This window comes from Temnothorax americanus, unplaced genomic scaffold (assembly GCF_048541705.1).
Source record: "Temnothorax americanus isolate GAGA-0224 unplaced genomic scaffold, ASM4854170v1 Scaffold9, whole genome shotgun sequence".
Classification (NCBI taxonomy): domain Eukaryota; kingdom Metazoa; phylum Arthropoda; class Insecta; order Hymenoptera; family Formicidae; genus Temnothorax; species Temnothorax americanus.
The window spans coordinates 104461-122491 of record NW_027509812.1 but is presented as its reverse complement, the minus strand read 5'-3'; the positions used below and the strand labels follow the sequence as shown (position 1 = coordinate 122491).

The window sequence follows — 18031 nt, the reverse complement described above, 5'->3', positions numbered from 1 at the left end:
TTAATTCAATAATTAATTACTGCGTTATTATATAGGACTTGCAAGTTAACATTTATGCAACTACTATTTTCAATATTTCCTTAAAAAATACAAAAAAAAAAGAAATTTGTTAAAAATTTGTTAGAAAAATTTATTAAAAATATATCGAATAAATAGAAGAGAAAAGAGAAATAAAGAAGATAATAATTTACATTTATAATTATCTAATTTATTGAACTTGTTTCATGCGTATATATGTGTAAATTCACAAATCAACAAAATCTTGTCTAAATGCGAACTTTACATTTAGTTTTTGATGAATGTGCGGTTTTTTTTTTCAGAAAAACGCCCAAACCAATGGAGGAACAGTTCGCCGATCCACATCAATTTAACTTCTTCTATTATGAAAATACGTTCGTAAAATTGCAAATTTACTAAAGGTAACGACTCTCTTTATCAATGTAATAATTTCAAATAAAAATACTTTATGCGAGTTTTAAATGGCATCTGAGCAGCAGCTACTATTTCAAGTCTGTAGTCTAATTGATTTCCCATTGTCTTATAGTTATGGAATATATTTTATCATTGTTATCTTGTAGAAGATCGCATAGTATACATATTCTGATAAAATTATTAATTATACGCTCTTCGAGATTAAAAAAGTTTCTAATATTAACTGCTCTTCACTATTATTATCTGCCCGAGTTCGGAAAAGGTGAATGAGTAAAGAAACAATAGTTTAGGTTTACATAATATATGTTAAATTTATACATTCAATTACAATATTAATAATGTATAAATAATAACTGCGCGAGAATCGTAAGACGATATATAATCTTGGGCATATAGTAAAAAATGTTCTCTACATTACATTAGTTTCTGAGATGTTTAACTTTAATTATTTACAATGCACCTAAATCAAGGACACTTGTTTTGGCATATCACCATGCGATTCTTATATTACTTTCCGCAATAAAGAAAAAGGAAATTTTTCTTTATAGAAATAAATCGATTGCGCATGAAGCGTGGTCGACGCGTTCCGATGCAGTTGACCCGCCAATTTCTCTTTTCCATTTTTTTTTTATTTTTTTTTATTTTTACAGGAGATTGGAAAATACGCACAAGACAGGTGTCCGAGTATAGATATTCCGAACTTTCTACGTGTCACAAGAGGACTCGCGAGAATAGTAGTAATATATCTTATATCGATCCTTACGTTGAAAAATTGCAGCAATTATTATAAGATTTAATTTTTATATTATGTCAAACCATCTACGCGATACCAGATTAATTAACGGAAACTGATATGTGTAGAAATTTTATTTTTTCCCCGCGATTCGTACCACTATTCTACTTAGCGGCTCTTATTATATAATAATATTATTATTATTATAAATAGGTAGCGTGCTTATTTCGAGCATGCACGCGAATGGCATTTGAAAGAAGCACGTTTTCGTTATTACGGGATAACATTTCGTTATTAGAAAGTATAAGGTACCATATCTCTCACTGGTTTGAAATAAGACAGAGCGCAGTACGCAAAGTCGGAATTCTTAATAAATAGTCTAAATCAGGAGGCACAAAATATTAGAGAATACAAGAGACGAAATCAAGAGAAAGGATACGTCTCCAATTTATCTCTTTCGCGAATCAGGCACATATACAAAGTACATTTCATCATACAATACAAGTTTTATTCGTACTCGTTGTCATACTCAAGGCACTAATTATATTTATCATAAGATGACAAGAGAGAATATAATCGGTAATATAAAACTGTATAATTCTTATAAGCAGTGATCGAATTACTTTCTTCCACTTTCTCTGCAGCCTTTTACGATTTCGCGTTGGTTTTCTTTAATCAATCAATATATACATAAAATGGATAAAAACCTATATCGATACCATATTGTCGGATTTTTGTGACTCACATGCGGTAATGCTTGTAAAAAATGTCGCTCATACGTGATACAAAATATTAAAGCTTAATCCTCGCTCAGCATTTTATTTAATTGCTTTAGAAGTGGCACTGGTATCATTCTGTAAAAACAGGAGAACCGTATTATATTGATTGAGTAAAGGCTAAAGGAAAGATCGCAAGAGAAGAAATCATTCTGAGCCTACAAGATTTTCTGCCAAGTACATTTACTAATCAATTATTCTGCAATTAAACTAAATATTTATTCTTCCTTTTATCTCGTCTTAACGATTAGAAAATAAACTTTAGTTAGGCTTCGAATAATGAACCATCAAGAAAATGCTAATACGTAGAGCTGGAATATACAATCATGGCCGAACGAAACACTTAGGAATATTCGCGTTATAACATAATAGCGAATACGTGTGGACGCATTCGTGAAACAATCTTACACATATATGGCCTGTCTTCAATTTTTACAAACACAGTTACGATGGCAAGATGTTGCTGTAGGCAACGCAAGTTCTGCAACGTTAATAATTAAACTATTAATGTTGCATGAAATCAAAAATATAACGAAATATATGTAAAAAATAAAATACTCTTTATAGAGCGTTGAAAATTTGAAGAATTATGATGATGTATGTCTGCAATCCTTGAATTAATATTTATCAAATCATGCATTAAATTTTCAAAAAGAGCCTATCAGTCGTGATTGTTTTCGCTGTTCGCCGATATACTTGGTACATATCGTAATTATTTTTCACGTATAATTTTATTTACATGTTTCTCCAGTCAATTGCTTAATTATAGCTGATAATCGATAATATTTTAGAATATTTGTAATTAAAAAAATTTCACAAACTGAGCATCAAAATAAATAATTAATGCTATAAAGAAAGCAAATTGTCGAGAGCCTGTTAATTTTATGTGTGTATTAATTACATAAAGGAGAATTTATGCAATAAAATTGTGCCCGTGGATTAAACAAATAAATTGAAGACTAAGTAATGAAGAAATTGCATTTAGATATTTATACAATAGAAATAAATAATCATCAAATAGAGCACCGAAAGTTCCAAGACAAATATAGTTTGCGTATTACTTAAAGATTATTATTGATTATGTTTAGTACATTATTATTTTCTCTATCATATATATATCTTACCATTATGTAATTAACTGTACAGAAAAAAGCAATATGTTTCTCGTTGTTTAAATCCTTATTTCCGATATTTTTAATATTGGCAATTCTTCATTTTTTCTTGATACAGTCAATTATGCAGAATTATGAACAAAGTACAAAGATACAAAATTGTATAAACATTTATGAAATAGTACATATTTTCATTTTATGAATCTGTTCTCTTATTTCAATTCCATATTGATGTTAAAAAGTTGTGGAATTTTTATTCTTTTGTGCGTTTGTCTTGAATAAATTTTGGACGTATAAAATATTAGTAAATTGCATTGTTTCTCCTCGTGATAAACCCAATCAAATCACAGGTCATTGAAATATAATATTATCTAAGCAAACCTATCAAACTCGTAACAATTGACAATATTTTTGTTATTAAGTATATTGGCTATATTGGCACGTAGCAGGTATGCATTTTATCATTAGTGTTTAACAATAAATTTCATTTCTGAATATGAATATTTTTCACATGTATGCCAAACTTTATTCCAAAACTTAATTTTATTTGAAATATGAATATTTGTAAGCCTTATTAAAAAATCTACGGTATCTTCGTTGATAAATGATCAAAGTGAAATAAAGCTGCGTGTAAATTTTTTTATATCTTAAAGATCAGACCTCCTCTGTATGATTCCCGCTGAACAAATTCTAAATAAATAGAAAAACAGAAATGAAAAAAATAGTGAGTAAAATGTTGAAGTTGTAGAAAATTTTGATATGTCAAAAATATAAAAACTATTAGTCTTATTAGTTGGAGGACATGTTTATTTCATGCTGTGATGTTAACATATATATAAATTTAGCATATTTGCCGAATTCTTTCTTAAACAAACAAATGCTTTGTCTGTCTACTTTTGGCATTGAAATTGCAAATGCAATAGGATAATATTAATTAACGAGACATTAAATGCTATTTTTTTTACAAATTATCGATACATTTATTAAGAAAAATTTTTGCACGTGCCTACAGTGTCTATCAGTATAAGCCTGGCTTTGTTTGTCATTAAAATAGCGATTAGAAAAAATGTCTCCGAAACAATGTAATTTGAAGATATATCTCTTAGAATAATTCAATTAACTCGACGCGAAGAGCGAGCTGTATTTATATAAAAAGATGATAATTCTTTATCGTATCTTATCGGCGAGTAAGTGCGGAAGGTAAGAAGGCATATACAATAATTACAAGAGATAATACATAAAATAAATAAAAGATGTTAATAATAGTAATGTAACAATAATAACTAGGCATTATTGGCACTAATAACAGTAATATCATTTTTATAATGATGTATCCGAGGATAAGGCGGCATTTAGGAAATTGTACTGAACTCTGTTATAAAAATAATAATGATGAGAAATAAAGTAATTATAATTATTTGAAACAGAACTGTGATGGTGTTAAAAATGTTACAGCGCGTCTCGGGCTTTGCTCCGTTAGATATAATTAATGTCTTAATCACTATAGACGATATATATTAGTTTAACATACCACAGTGGGGTCTGTTAAAAATGCACGTCTCTTTGTAGAATACTAAATGACTGTAGCAAAAGGAAGCATGACTTCTTCCATACTAATTACAACCTTCGCAGCGAAGCCATACTGAGGGCCTTTCGAGTTGGCTGATCCGACATCGGCGCTACCAGAACATCCTCTCTATTTGGAGAACTCGAACCACCATTATCCAACTCCTGGAAAGATATAAGACTTAATATATTTATTCTTTATTTTGAAAAAGTAGCAATAAAAACTTTGACATTTGAATTTTATTTTGGAATAAAATAAAAGAATATTTATGTATCAATAGATTAAAAATAGTATAGAACATAATGTGATAATTTAGTAAGGTAGGATTATAAATATGAGATGAAGAGAAGAAAGAGAAAATAGAACCTGCCACATAAAATGTAATTGCAATATAGCTATTAATTACGTTTCTTAGTTTTATTTTATATTCTCCTACAAGTCTGTGATAAACTTTGTAGAAGGAAAACCTCAATTCTTATGGAATTAAACAAGTTGAATTCAATATAACATACTTACATGAAATCCTTAATATAGTTCATCCATTGACTTTAAGTCAGCATGAAAGTTTATTATAATTATTAATATACACTTTTTTCATGAAAATAATATAATAATAAAAATAAACTGCACAAGCGAAAGTAGTAAATGTAAAATAGAGTAGAAGTTCAGAATAACATATAAATGAAAAACATAAGATATTGCTCTTAATAGAACAGAAAAAATTATATTTTGCAATAAAAATATTGTACAATTGATATAAATATTTAAAATATTTAACGTAAATTATTATGATTATTTTAAAAATATAAAAATGTTATAATAAAAAATATTTTAACACAAAAATTTATTTAATATAACAGAAAGCAAATATTTAAAAAAATTAGAAATTTAATTTAACTTAGTTTCCTTTACAGTCCGTCCCATATATGTAAGGTAAATGTATTAAAAAATAAGATTAGTGTAAGAAATAACAGCTACTTTCGTTAGTCACATTCATGGTAGATATAAAGCAAAAGAAGGAAAGCAAAAGAAAAGAAAAAAAGAAAAGAATGAACAGAAGAAAAAAAAATATATATATGTATAAAAGATTATCAACTAACGCTGATATTGTTGCAACTTCCTAGCCGCATCTGAGCTATTTGTTGGTTTGTGGGAGGAAGATTTTGTGACATAATTGTAGACATCGCTCTATTTAGTTTGCTTGGCGTTTTAAAACTAAACGCTCGACCAACTCTCGCTTTTGTACGAGATGCAAACCTAGAGAAAAATATGTCTTGAAAATTTTTTTATCTATTTATAGAGATTATTAAAATAAAACATTAAAATTTTTTTTCCTCCGTTCGAGTTAATAATTTTAACTTTTGCATATAATTTAAAATGACATTTGATTATACGATGATAAAGTTTATTTCGCCCGGAGGAAAAAAAGTTTGCGGACAAACAGAGAAACCTGCGTTATAAATCCACAAAGACATTGTCATATTACGAAAATTAGTTCAAGCAACAGACTCTCATCTGCTATGATACAAAGAAAATATAAGATATACATGCAGAGTTTTCAAGACAATACAATAAAATTTAATTCAATTCGTTCAATCACACACGTAGTAATTAGAGACAATGAAAATTGCACCATGGCTGCATATTAAAAGAAATTAATATGAAAAAGAGAAAAATTTACATTAACGTATATTTTCTTGTATTTTCCTTTACGCATATGGACACACACAATTTATGTAAAACTATTCCTCAAAAATTATGTACATATAAGTAAGAAATAAAATCAAGCAGTAAACACTGTTAATATTAGTTTTCAAGGCAAAATAAACAATCAAATTGCAAATTAAATCGTAATGCAGAATAATGTTATCCATGTCAATTAGGTATAATTAATTAATTAATTAAAATTCCAATAAGTTAAAAACATATATATATATATATATATATATATATATATATATATAAATTCTTGTTTAAAGAAGAAATATAATAAAAAGCTTTTAATAAAAATTATAATTATGTTACATTATGCTTGAATTGGCAGAGGAATTATTTCTGACTAAAATTATATCTATTCATCACAGCACAAAACAGAATCTTAAAGCGAAAATTTTCAGTAGCGTAATTACAAATTTTCAGCCTTTTAACCAAAAGAATTAAAAAGGCCGTTTTTTTTCTATTCTATCTGCAAGACTGCAAATGTTTAAAAATCTTTAATTTTTTATCTAAACATTCATTTAATTCACAAAATTTTATAGATATATTTTAGTTTATATATAAATATGTTAATTTTTTAAATTATATTTAAATCTACTAACATAACGAGCTATTAAGTATCGTTATCTCGCGCTTAATAATTATGCCACTGAATAAGGGACTGAGAATAAAAAGCGAGTAAAAAAATATAATCAGCCTTGGTGCGAAAACTGACGGTAGTGGGACATGTAACGTGGTTTCACACATGCTATTGAGTAGGAAGACATACGGGTCCATATACTCCAGGTAAAAATTATGAAATAGGCTCCTGTAACCAAACGGGTTGCTCTATTATTCCTTTACATCATGCAACACAGTAGAATATGTACACTAATCATCAGGGACCCGGATCGAAAAGATGTTTCAGTTCGTTCTTGACCACTAAAGAAAACCGAAACCGTTACGGTCTTTTTCGGTTATAGTTACTCGCGTGGAGGGGAAGAAGTTTAAAATATTTTTTTTTCTACATTAATTGTATGTGCGTGCGTGTGCGTGTGGAGAAATAAAAATAAAAAAATATTTGTTGTCAAAATAAAATAATAAAAAATGTAGAAAAATTTATATGTTTTTATAATAAAAGATAAGGAAAAAATAATACCCAAGTATTCAAATGATAAAACTCTTTTTTGTATATGTGTGCACGAGTTAAAGTCGTCGCAATTGCGACGATGATATGAATTCGATTAGTTTCTCACCTAAGTAATTTTTCTTCGTATTTCCGGAAAGATAATTTTTTCTTTTTCTCTCTTAGTCGATGAAAAATTGGTATTCTTTCTCTTCGGGGAAAAAAAAAACAGAAGCAACAACGTAAATAGATAAAATATTAAAAATAATAAAAATAATGAATAATAAATTAAGAACCGACAAAAAAACAAAAAAAAACTTAAAAATAATTTCATTGGTTCGGTTATGATCGGTGTTATATAAACTTTGTAGTATTTGATACTATTTACGGTTTCGGTTCAGCTAAAAAAAAGGTTATGGGACAGTTTTCGGTTTCGATTCCGGTTCTGTCCGGGTCCCTGACACTAATGCACATATGAAATCTTTTGATTGTGCCTTGTAGAAATATGTCAGTGCCATTTATAATTAGATCGTTCGAATATTAACGACATACTCATAAATTTGTCGTTTAACAAATAATCTAATCGTTTTATCTGAATACAATGGCAGATTAAAATTCTAATTACACACAATAAGTACCAGTTACATATATACTATCAACATTTTTTATTGATAATTAAATAATATTTTTATTTAATCATCACATTATCTTTCCATCCAAAATATTCGTTGAACAAAAAATTTAGAATTTCCATTAATATCCGGACAACCTTGTATATCCATAGAATTAAACTCCTTTCTGTCAATACGTGATTTAATAATAGAATCATCTAACTACAAATAGTAGAACAAAAGAAAGAAGTCAGTTCTCACACCTTTCATTCGACATGTGATCTAGTAATAGAATCATCTAACTACAAATAATAGAACAAAAGAAAGAAGTCAGTTCTTAGGTCTTACACCTTTTATAATATTTGACAAATATATCCCGTAAGAAACAAATTTCTATATAATATTTTACTACTCATCCTAATATGTGAAGGTTAGTTTACTATTATTTATTTACAATATACTTAACATATTAAAGTAATGAAGAAAAGAGCATGATTCTAGTTTCAAGCCACAAATATACTCACTTAATTGTTTTCTTTAATGTTCCTGATGCCACATCGCTAGTACCAACTTCAAGCTGATGCGAATCATATCTAATAAGCAACGTATCCTGATGAACAAAAAATAAAAAGGATAACATATATTAATTATAGTATGACATTTAAATCAAATTATTCGTCACAGCCTGCCAGCAGATATAAGTAGAAATTGCAGCAAATTGACATCAACTGCATTTGCATTGAGTTCGCTTATGTTCGGCTGGCAGAGCTAAGACATGATGCAATATTGATGACAGAAACCAAGTAGGATTCATCAAAGGTAAAGTGAGAAACTTTGCTACATTTCTGGCAACATTCTATCAACAGCATTACATATGACAAACTCTGCATCAAATTTCTAGCTTTTCTGCCAACAAAATTTACAGTAAACAATTTTCGAAATCTGTTCTCGAGAAAGACAGAGAATGATCTTGATTGTTTGAGGATTTATATATGAAGCAAGCATCAAATCACAAATAATATATCTTACAGCATCAGCTACACGAACTGCAAGAGCCATTTGCCTGCATAAAGTCTGTAGATAATTCGTTTTGTTTACTTCCTCGTCAGTAATTATAAACGAAAAGAATTTTTCCTTCAGTTCTTGAGTGCCTCGTACCACAAGTGCAAATACTTTATGACATTCTGAAAAAATCGCACAATTAGCTAAAATTTTTATGAAAAGTGCGTTTTACATATACATAGCAATATTTACGTACCGTCAGTTTCTCGTATATCCACGACTTTCCTGATAGTACTTAATGACAACATTTTGATATGCTTATATGGCTTTCCTTGGCTTAATTTATTTGATTGCAAACCATTTATAGCATTAGGACTCTTTAACGAGTTGAAAGCTTTCGATCTTTTCTTGCATATTTCGAGAGTATCGGTAAACAGGAACAATACTAAATGATCCCCTCGTCCACTAAGACCTTCCGTAACTTCCATTACATCACATTTACTGATAAATGACCTATGCGAGGAAACTAAATTCGGCGGGCAATTATCAATCTCTTTAAAGACTTCAAACATTGCTAACTGGCGTTCCGTTTTCCTTTTGTCCTCGTTTATGTGCGTCATTGCTTTCTTAATACAGCTAATAGAAGCTTCGAGCGCGCTATAGTCTGGATTACTTTTGTCCGTGTGCTTAAGAATATCTGTATAGGAAATAAAAGCATTTTTTTTGCTAGCGTCCAAAAAGTTATACAAACAAAAGCAAATCATTGTCATTGTTTGAAAGTAATTAATCTTACCGCTTAATAATAAACTAATACTGGGTAACCTTTGTATTGGTTTAATTAACAGCTCCTTTAAGCTTTGTCTACCGCACTCCGGTATTGTCTGGCAATTTTTTAAAAAGGCGTGAAATCTTGGCTTAGTTTGATCACATTCTTCCAACATTTGCTTTGTATTCTCGAAGAAGTTAACATATGGAGGATACGCTTTAACTAAATCTGGTTCAAACTTTAGAAATATTTCGCCAATACTGATATCCTCTGTCCAGTGAGAAGCACTACAATGTAATGCCTCCAACAATTGTTTGTGAATCTCATAAATGGGTGGGAAATTACCAAATATAATTTTTACTTCTGTACTATTTAGCAACTCTTTCCCACTTTTGCCTATGAGATTTTCCAGTGGCAATTTGAATAACTGTAACCGTAAAATGTATATAGATCGTTAAAAGTTATTAAAAAATATAAAACATTTAACGCATAGTAAATACTTACCGTCATAATTGTATTGAGGATGCCGACGTAATTACCCTCCGTCTCGACTAGTTCAAGAAAAACTTTATGTCGTTGCGACAAGTTTTCTTGAACATAAGTGATTGGTAAATGTTCTGTAACAATATCAATCTGAATTAGAAATAAATAATTTTTATACAATCTTTCCTTTCATCTTACGAGTTCAATGATCAAGTAAAAGCATGTACTGTTTTAAGCATTAATTTTTGTAATAATCTGACATTAAACTTTTTATATGTGTTATGCTAAAAGATATAAGCATTCTTGTTTTGTTAAGAAAAAAAAAACAAGAATTTATATAATACAAAAATATATCAGAACTTGTTGCCATATTTGTTCCATTTAATGAACTAAAGAAAAGGAAGACTGAACACAAACAGTGATTTATTAATATCAAAGTGTACTTTTGTTAACTTTATTATAAGCGTTAATCGACATATATATTTAAAATGTTATTACGATATTATATATTTTATACAAAATCAAATGTGTGTAAAATTATAAAAAGTAACATTAGATACATACCGTCCAGCAACTGTTTATCCGGACTTGCTGTGCAGTCCAGAAAGCTTCCACTGACACTGGCTGGGGAATCCGCTCCGTTTTGTAATAAATTAGATAATGGACCATCCAACCAACAGGGGTGCTTTGCCAATGTCACATTCTGCGGTACGAGCTGTTGACTGTCTCGTCTACCCGTCGCAGTAGGGGACAGAACTTTTTCTAGATACTAAACAACACACAATTTTAGATAGCAAACAGTAATTAGAATATTTAAAGAATTTATTATTATGAACTTACATGTTCGAATAGATACTCTTTCTCATCAGCGGCTGCCTCATTTTGTACAGATGTCCAAAACCATCCAGTTTTGACTATGAAAGCAGACACTGAAACTAAATTTGGACGAACATTTACGCTGGACTCATCTACGACCTGTAATAAAAAAATTTCGATTTTATTAAGGATGCCTATGTATGTAACTGACCTCAGTCTCTACTAATTCAAGAAATACTTTATGACGTCACGATAAGTTTTTTTTTATCTATCGGTAAATATTCTGTATCAACAGCTTCCATCTCAGAAATATCTGATAGTTAACAAATATGACAAAACATCGACATTATTATATTTTGTTATAGTGGACCATTTACAGTCATATTATTTACCATTTTTCCTCTTATGCGATCTCCCATTATTTCATATTGGTGTAACCAGGAATAGAGTTAGAGAGAAATATACTTTCAAAAGTGGTAAATAATACTGACTATTATAATTTTCATTATATCGCAGTAAACAATAGAGAATCACAGGACAATTACATAATTACACACAATTTTATACAATACTTCTATACCACGATACACATACTAAATTCTCAAAAGACAATATCATATAATTAATGTAATCTCTCTTTAGTCGTTCTGCTCGATTTTGAGCCTCGTGACCTCTTCTGCATGTATCTGTGGATCAGATATATGGGACCTACAATTTAACGCCGATTCCGAACGGCTATAGAGGGGTATTCATGACGAGATACTCAGTGGTTACCTCTTCCTTTCGAGAAGATGGCGATCAAATAAAAACCGTTTTTATTGTTGGATTGACCCGGATCTTTGGTTCATAAAGCAGCGCACAACTCTCTGTGTCACGATCGACTACCACATCTCACCACCACCACCACCACCACCATCGTGTATATACCATACATTAATATTTTAATGTTTTTAAACAAATATAAATTCTAAATATACAGGACGTTCACATAGAAACGAGCAAATTGTCTGTATTACCAAAATGAATGTTTAACCCATGTATTATACCAGTACCATCTTTTGCTCAAATTAGTGATTACCACACATCCGCTTCTCCTTAACATTACGTATAACTAAAGCCACGTAAAATTATTTTACTTCACAGAGAAAAATTACCAAAAAGAAAAGAAAGAAAGAAAGTACCGTGAGTAATGATTTATCCTTCACTGCCTTCAAATCTGTGCACTCAGTTTTCATGTCATGTGATGCAGATGATACATTGTTACTTTTGCCATCAAATATAGAAGTGTTTCGTAAGCTGTGTTTACTATTGGAAATTTTTGTAGGCACTGGGAAAGATTTGGATAAAAATGTGTATTTCTTTTTAAAAAGTTTTTTCTCGGGAGGACAATGGTATGAACTGATGGAAGTATCTAGCTTATTGTCAGAAAATATTGGACAGAAAGAAAAGTGGCTGATCTTTGAGAAAAAAGATGTATTAGATTTAGACAAATGCTTATTCCTTTCATCTAATGCCTTGTGTAAAAATGTATCGCTATACTGTTCCTCGTTACGTTTTAATATATTCGGATACGAGAGCGTCTTTGTGAACTTATACTTTTCAAGCGTCGCCATTTTATGAACAAATGTGCAGGAGTTAGTTTTTCTCCATTTTATATATCGTTTGGGAATTATTTTACTTTTCGATGTATTATTCTGCACGTAATGAACATTTTTACGATATTTTAAAGATAATGCATTATTGCTCGTTGGTGATATACAAAGATTAGATTCGTTATTTTTTTCATAAGATGGCGACGATTTATAATCATTTGGTTTATCTGGAAAGTTTAACATAGTTTCACAAAGAGATACTTCGTTATCGAACAAAGTGCTTTCAGAAATACAGAATTTAACGTTCTTTTTGTTTATCATTGTCGACGTTGTTGGAATCGAATATTTATTCGACATAAAAACCGCAGAAGAACTAGATGATCTGGTCGTGTCTACGCCAGAATCACTTTGTTCCGTGAAAGAATGGAATAAGTTCTCAGATTTAATAATTGAATTTTGCAAATTAAAACAGTTATCATTCATACTAATAGCAGAATCTCCACTGACATTATATATAGAAACAAGATCGTTCCACTGGTCACTATAATGTTCTATATCGTTTGTACGTGAGATCAACGAATTGATTTTTGACGAATAACTAGATATATTGCTATGATCAAATTTTGTTGTATTAAAAATCGTGTTCAAGTAAGGATTATGGAAAGAAGAGGAAATTGGTTTAATATACGTTAAGGAAAGTGGACTATTGGATGTATTTTTAAGATATAAGTCCACATCGTTGGCTCTCTTGTGGAAAAGACCGGGTATATCTATCACCTGAAGCATGTGTATTTATGTAATATATAAGCTGTGTGATGTAACGTCGTGCGAACATATTTATGTATAGAAAAGAATTTATGAATAATGTGAAAATTGTATCGTTTACTTACAACATGAGTGCAGCACGGATCGTCAATCTCAGTGGGTTCGCCACCCTGTTGCTCCAGAATCTCACACATATGTCTCTTCTCGTCGTCAGGAAAACCAGAGAAACATACTTTTGCACCATAAAATGGCTTCAGCTTATAAGCTGCTATCTGCAATTAGAATTAAATGTTTTTAAGAAAAAGGAAATAATCACGTTATTATATATATTAGAGCCCGAATGAGAACACTTCGCTATCGCGCTAAGCGCTCCGAGATAACAATAGAGAGACAGAGAATGCAACGCAGATTCTGCATTACGATTGTTTGTTCACATACATACACATGCGTATTTTCTCTATCTCTTTACTGCTAGTTTCAGTGGTACTCAACAAACGACGTGCCGTATTAGCGGCTTGAATTTATCAGAATTATACGTGCCAAACGTATAATAAAATAATTATAAATATTACAAACTAATGTTATAATTATTTTATTCAATGAATTTTTTCACACGTAAAACAAAGCCGTATTTTGGAATTACTTTCCTATGTAATAACGCTCACCAAATTCTCGTCGTTCGCGTACGTGGAGATATCATCTTTGGCATTCCACAATGCTATCACCCAGTCTATCGACATGATAGGCAATCCAAATGTGTCAGCGTATCTATACTTCTCTCCGCTGCAATGATTTGCAATAAGATGCGTCACTTTAATACCCATCTCCTTTCGGATGCTACCTCCCATATTAAGAATCATATTAGCTAACTTGCGCTGTTGAGAAATATATTATGTTAAAAAAAAACATATGAAATACACATAAATCAATAGTACATCACAAAAATCATAAATAATGGACTGACCAGTTCATCCTCTCTAGACCGAAAGCCGCTAAACACCACAATTGTGCCTACCATAGCTTGCGTGTACATTGGTCTTTTAATACTGGGCAGAGGTTCTTTCTTCTCTGCCAGTTGTAGCAACGCTGTAGGTCCCAGTACTCTAAAAGAAAAACGTAAGTCACGCGCGAATAACCTATGGAATTTTTTTTTCTGTATCAAAATTATATGCACAACCGTTTTATATATTCTCGATATTAAAACTAACGAGTAAAAAGAAAAATTGGGCTATGATAGTAAAACGCGATTTAATACAAACTATAAATCATACGTTTCGGATCTACTGCGTCATCTTCAGCGTTCCGGTGATAAATAAATTAAATCATTTCAAGCTCTCCGAAAATTATAGGATGAGTATTTGAAAATTGAATGTAACAAAGGCAATGCACCGAGAGAAAAAAAAACAGAAAAATTCCGACATTGTATTAAATTATTAAATAAATATTACACAACGCGCAAGTTCGCGTATAAATAACCGTGTTTTACACATTATTAAAAGTATAATGCACCATTATGTACAAACCTATGAGCACTCTTGCATAAAGCATCATATTCGGACCCATCAAATTGTTTGAGTATGAAATAAGTATTGTAAGTAGTGTCCTCAACATGTTCCGTGCCGGTTTCAGACTTAAGTACAGGCACTTTGAATTGCTGAGCAGCAGCATTAAGCGCAGGATCATTGCAGGTTGCACCAACCAAGCATATCCTCTTCTTACGTGGTATTATTAAAGCTGATAAACAAATAAATTGCCCCGTTATCAAACTTCCTATCATTCGCATGGCTTACGATGATCGTTTACATTGATTAAATCGTCACAGAGGTATCAAGTTTGTTAAAGAGAACTTCCAACAGGCCAAGAAATACGTTTCAAACATTTCATTCTATAGCTTAACGTTTAAAAATATGCAAAAATAATATATTATTTTACGAATACCATTTAAGTACGGGGTAATAATAATTGCAAAACAACGCTATTTGATCAAGAAGCGATTAAGGGCGATAATTAGTTGTTTCTCGGTGATGAAGAATTTTTTATTCACACACGTGGGCCTGCATTATTTTCGTTCGCCGATAAATCACTACGAATACCGGCCGTAAATTTTTCGACAGGCTACAGCAGAAAGATTTGTTAGAAAACGCTATTTTTAGTCGTGTCAGAGCCGTTCTCCTGTAAAATTTGAACACTGTTATACAAAGTACACAGGCACTATCTCGTATCATAGGCAACGGGAAGTCGCGTATATACACGTAACGCATACATCTGTGCGCGTACGCACCATTCACGTGCTCGGCGTAAGATAATTAAGCTCGCGAAAAGCCCGAAGGACAGAAAGAGAGGGACGGATACGCGCGCGCGCGCGCGCGAGAGAGAGAGAGAGAGAGAGAGAGACAGAGGCCCGAGAGAGGGAGATAACCAGAGGCAGAAAACGGGGGACGGTCACGAATTATTGCGAGAGAAACAGCATTGTAATTCCCGAGGAGTATCCCGAGGCCTGGAGGACACTCCTCTGAAATGTAATTTATTTTTTCAAGACTTCAACGGACAAGGGTTACAAAAGACTCTTTCTTTCTCTCCCCCTCTCGCGCCGTCCTCTTCTTTTTTAGGAGAAAAACAATGCCCGTTTGCCGTTCGGCTCATTCCAGAAAGCTCGAAGGGTACCGTGACATTAGGTAGCCTGGCTACCTGGCGAGGCGAGCCGAGAGAATGGATTTCGCAAAGTTCGAAAGCGAAGAAGAATAAGTACGCGCGACACGGATCGGTCCGTTGGACAAGCGTGTATACACAAGCTTCGCCGGGCTTCTTCCGCTTTCACGAGGGTTATACCCCGTGTGAGCCGGGGTTCTCTCCGCTCGGAATGCCGAGAGATCGTAGCCGACGCGAGGTCGACGATTTTTTTAATAAATCGCGTGAAGATGCTCGCAGGACGGATGAGCGACGGGTGAGAAGAGCGGGTCCCGAAATCTCGGCGGCGAAAACGACGTCACCGTCCTCTCTCTCTCTCTCACTCTCTCCGCTTTGACGGAGCGCCGCGGACGGCTTAAGATTGACAGATCCGCGCTTACTTTTGGTCGCCTCCGCACTATTTATATCGCCGATACTGCCGTGGACGCTACGCTCTTCCATCTTGGCCCCTCCGCAAAAAGGGGGAAAAAAAAAAAACGTTACAACATCGGCCCGAGTCTCACTCCTCCCGTGTATACGCGCAGATCTTGCCGAGCGTGTCCTCCCGTCTCCGACGTGCTACGACACTCGTCCCGGTCCCGGTCGTTGATCATTTAAAGCGCCGTCGCGCAGGCGACGAGCCGCCGCCGAGTCCACCGCACCACCCTCGCGTTCAACATGAACCTCACTCGCGCCTCGCGCCGAACCGCGCACTTTCGCACTCCCGACTCGCGCTTGCTCGCGCTCACGTATCACGTATCTCCCGAGCGGCCCGAGTCCGGAAAACGGGATTTTCGCCTTTCCCGAAAATCGCACAGGCGCAACCCAGGCGGCGTCGACGACATCGACCAACAGCGCGCTGGCAAGGCAGTAGGCACCAGTATAGGCACGATGCACGATCCGCCACGATTTGTGTGGCCTGTGGCCTCGTCCTTCTTCCCTCCGCCGCACCGCGCGTACCGCGACCGTGTATACGTCCCGTGTCCCGTGTGTGTTGTTCCCGACCCCACCACCGAGGCAGTTTTCGTTGAGATCTTGCCGAAACTCGCGTCGTCTCTTTCTCGCACGCGCGCGCTACTCCACTCGCGCCTGCGCGCAGTCTTCCGTTTCCTCGGTTTCCTGAGTTCCCTCCACCCCGGCTCGCCACGGCTAATGGCGAGACTCGAGAGCGCGAGTATAGGGTCTGGTTCTTTGTGATAATAATGATATAATTGCATTGAATCATCCCTTTAAAGGCCATTGCACGTTAATAAAGTTTTAGTCATAATCGTAAGGCCGTAAGAAAATAGACCACGCACAGTCGATTATTCTCCTTGAGCTCGAAGAATAATCGAGTGTGCGTGGTCTATTTTCTTACGACCTTACGATTATGGCTGCGGTCCACTTGATGCTAGAAATGTTTTGGAGCGTTCTTCTTCTCTTTCTTTCTTCATTGAAAGAAAAGAGAAGAGGAATGCTTCGAAGCATTTGTAGCGTCAAATGGACCGCAGCCTATGACTAAAACTTTGTTACGTGCAATGGCCTTAAGGGCCTTGGCACATAGAAAAACTTAAGCAGTAAAACTTAAGCAGTAAGAAATCAACAGGATTGGATATGGATTCGCTACCGCTTAGGGCCGTGCCTTAAGTTCTTAATTGTGATTGGCTGATTTGCTTACTGCTTGAGTTTTACTGCTCAAGTTTTTCTATGTGCCACGGCCTTAAGGCCTGGAAGACGTAAGACGTAAATCGTAAGGAAATCCATTAATCAGAGTCGACTATTCCCTTCTTCTTTCCTCTTAAAGAGGGGAATAGTCGACTCTGATTGGTGGATTTCCTTACAATTTACGTCTTACGTCTTGCGTCGATTCGTGTGTAAAGGCCTTTACTTTCTGCATTTTAAAGTAAAA

General features: G+C 33.4%; 1 protein-coding gene and 1 long non-coding RNA gene across 10 annotated transcripts in view; one reads left to right on the top strand and one right to left on the bottom strand.

Annotated features, from left to right (window-relative positions):
• LOC143907930 (uncharacterized) overlaps positions 1 to 892 on the top strand; it is a 103992-nt gene extending 103100 nt beyond the window's left edge. The window contains exon 3 of the long non-coding RNA XR_013260005.1: positions 321 to 892. This is a non-coding gene — a long non-coding RNA (uncharacterized LOC143907930). The remainder of the gene's footprint in view (positions 1 to 320) is intronic.
• A 153-nt stretch (positions 893 to 1045) lies between these two features.
• Positions 1046 to 17181, bottom strand: Pbl (epithelial cell transforming 2 pebble). Of its 9 annotated transcripts, none has more exons than XR_013260001.1 (17): positions 16545 to 17179; positions 15000 to 15210; positions 14441 to 14579; positions 14142 to 14351; positions 13602 to 13748; positions 12301 to 13488; positions 11144 to 11278; positions 10868 to 11072; positions 10325 to 10437; positions 9848 to 10247; positions 9311 to 9751; positions 9082 to 9236; positions 8577 to 8662; positions 7052 to 7144; positions 5721 to 5877; positions 4585 to 4784; positions 1046 to 3743 (listed from the first exon to the last, which is right to left on the bottom strand). XR_013260001.1 is itself a non-coding variant. In XM_077425045.1 (17 exons), exons 1-16 carry the CDS (start codon positions 16603 to 16605, stop codon positions 5146 to 5148), a joined length of 3762 nt encoding a protein of 1253 aa, XP_077281171.1. In that variant the 5' UTR covers positions 16606 to 17180; the 3' UTR covers positions 1046 to 4784; positions 5137 to 5145. The 9 variants fall into 9 exon arrangements, 5 of the variants coding, with proteins under 5 accessions (XP_077281171.1, XP_077281169.1, XP_077281170.1 ...); XM_077425045.1 differs by adding an exon at positions 5137 to 5166 and having other exon boundaries at positions 1046 to 4784; positions 16545 to 17180; XR_013260003.1 differs by lacking the exon at positions 1046 to 3743 and adding an exon at positions 5137 to 5166 and having other exon boundaries at positions 4673 to 4784; positions 7052 to 7164; positions 16545 to 17181.
• Positions 17182 to 18031: the final 850 nt, after the last annotated feature.

Coding starts and splice junctions, on each gene's coding strand:
- Pbl (XM_077425043.1), bottom strand. CDS start 16,605: ATGGAAGAGCGTAGCGTCCACGGCAGTATCGGCGATATAAATAGTGCG. Junction 10,248..10,324: donor TCCTCAATACAATTATGACG/GTAAGTATTTAC, acceptor TTACGGTTACAG/TTATTCAAATTGCCACTGGA. Junction 4,785..5,720: donor GAAGTTGCAACAATATCAGC/GTTAGTTGATAA, acceptor ATATCTTTCCAG/GAGTTGGATAATGGTGGTTC.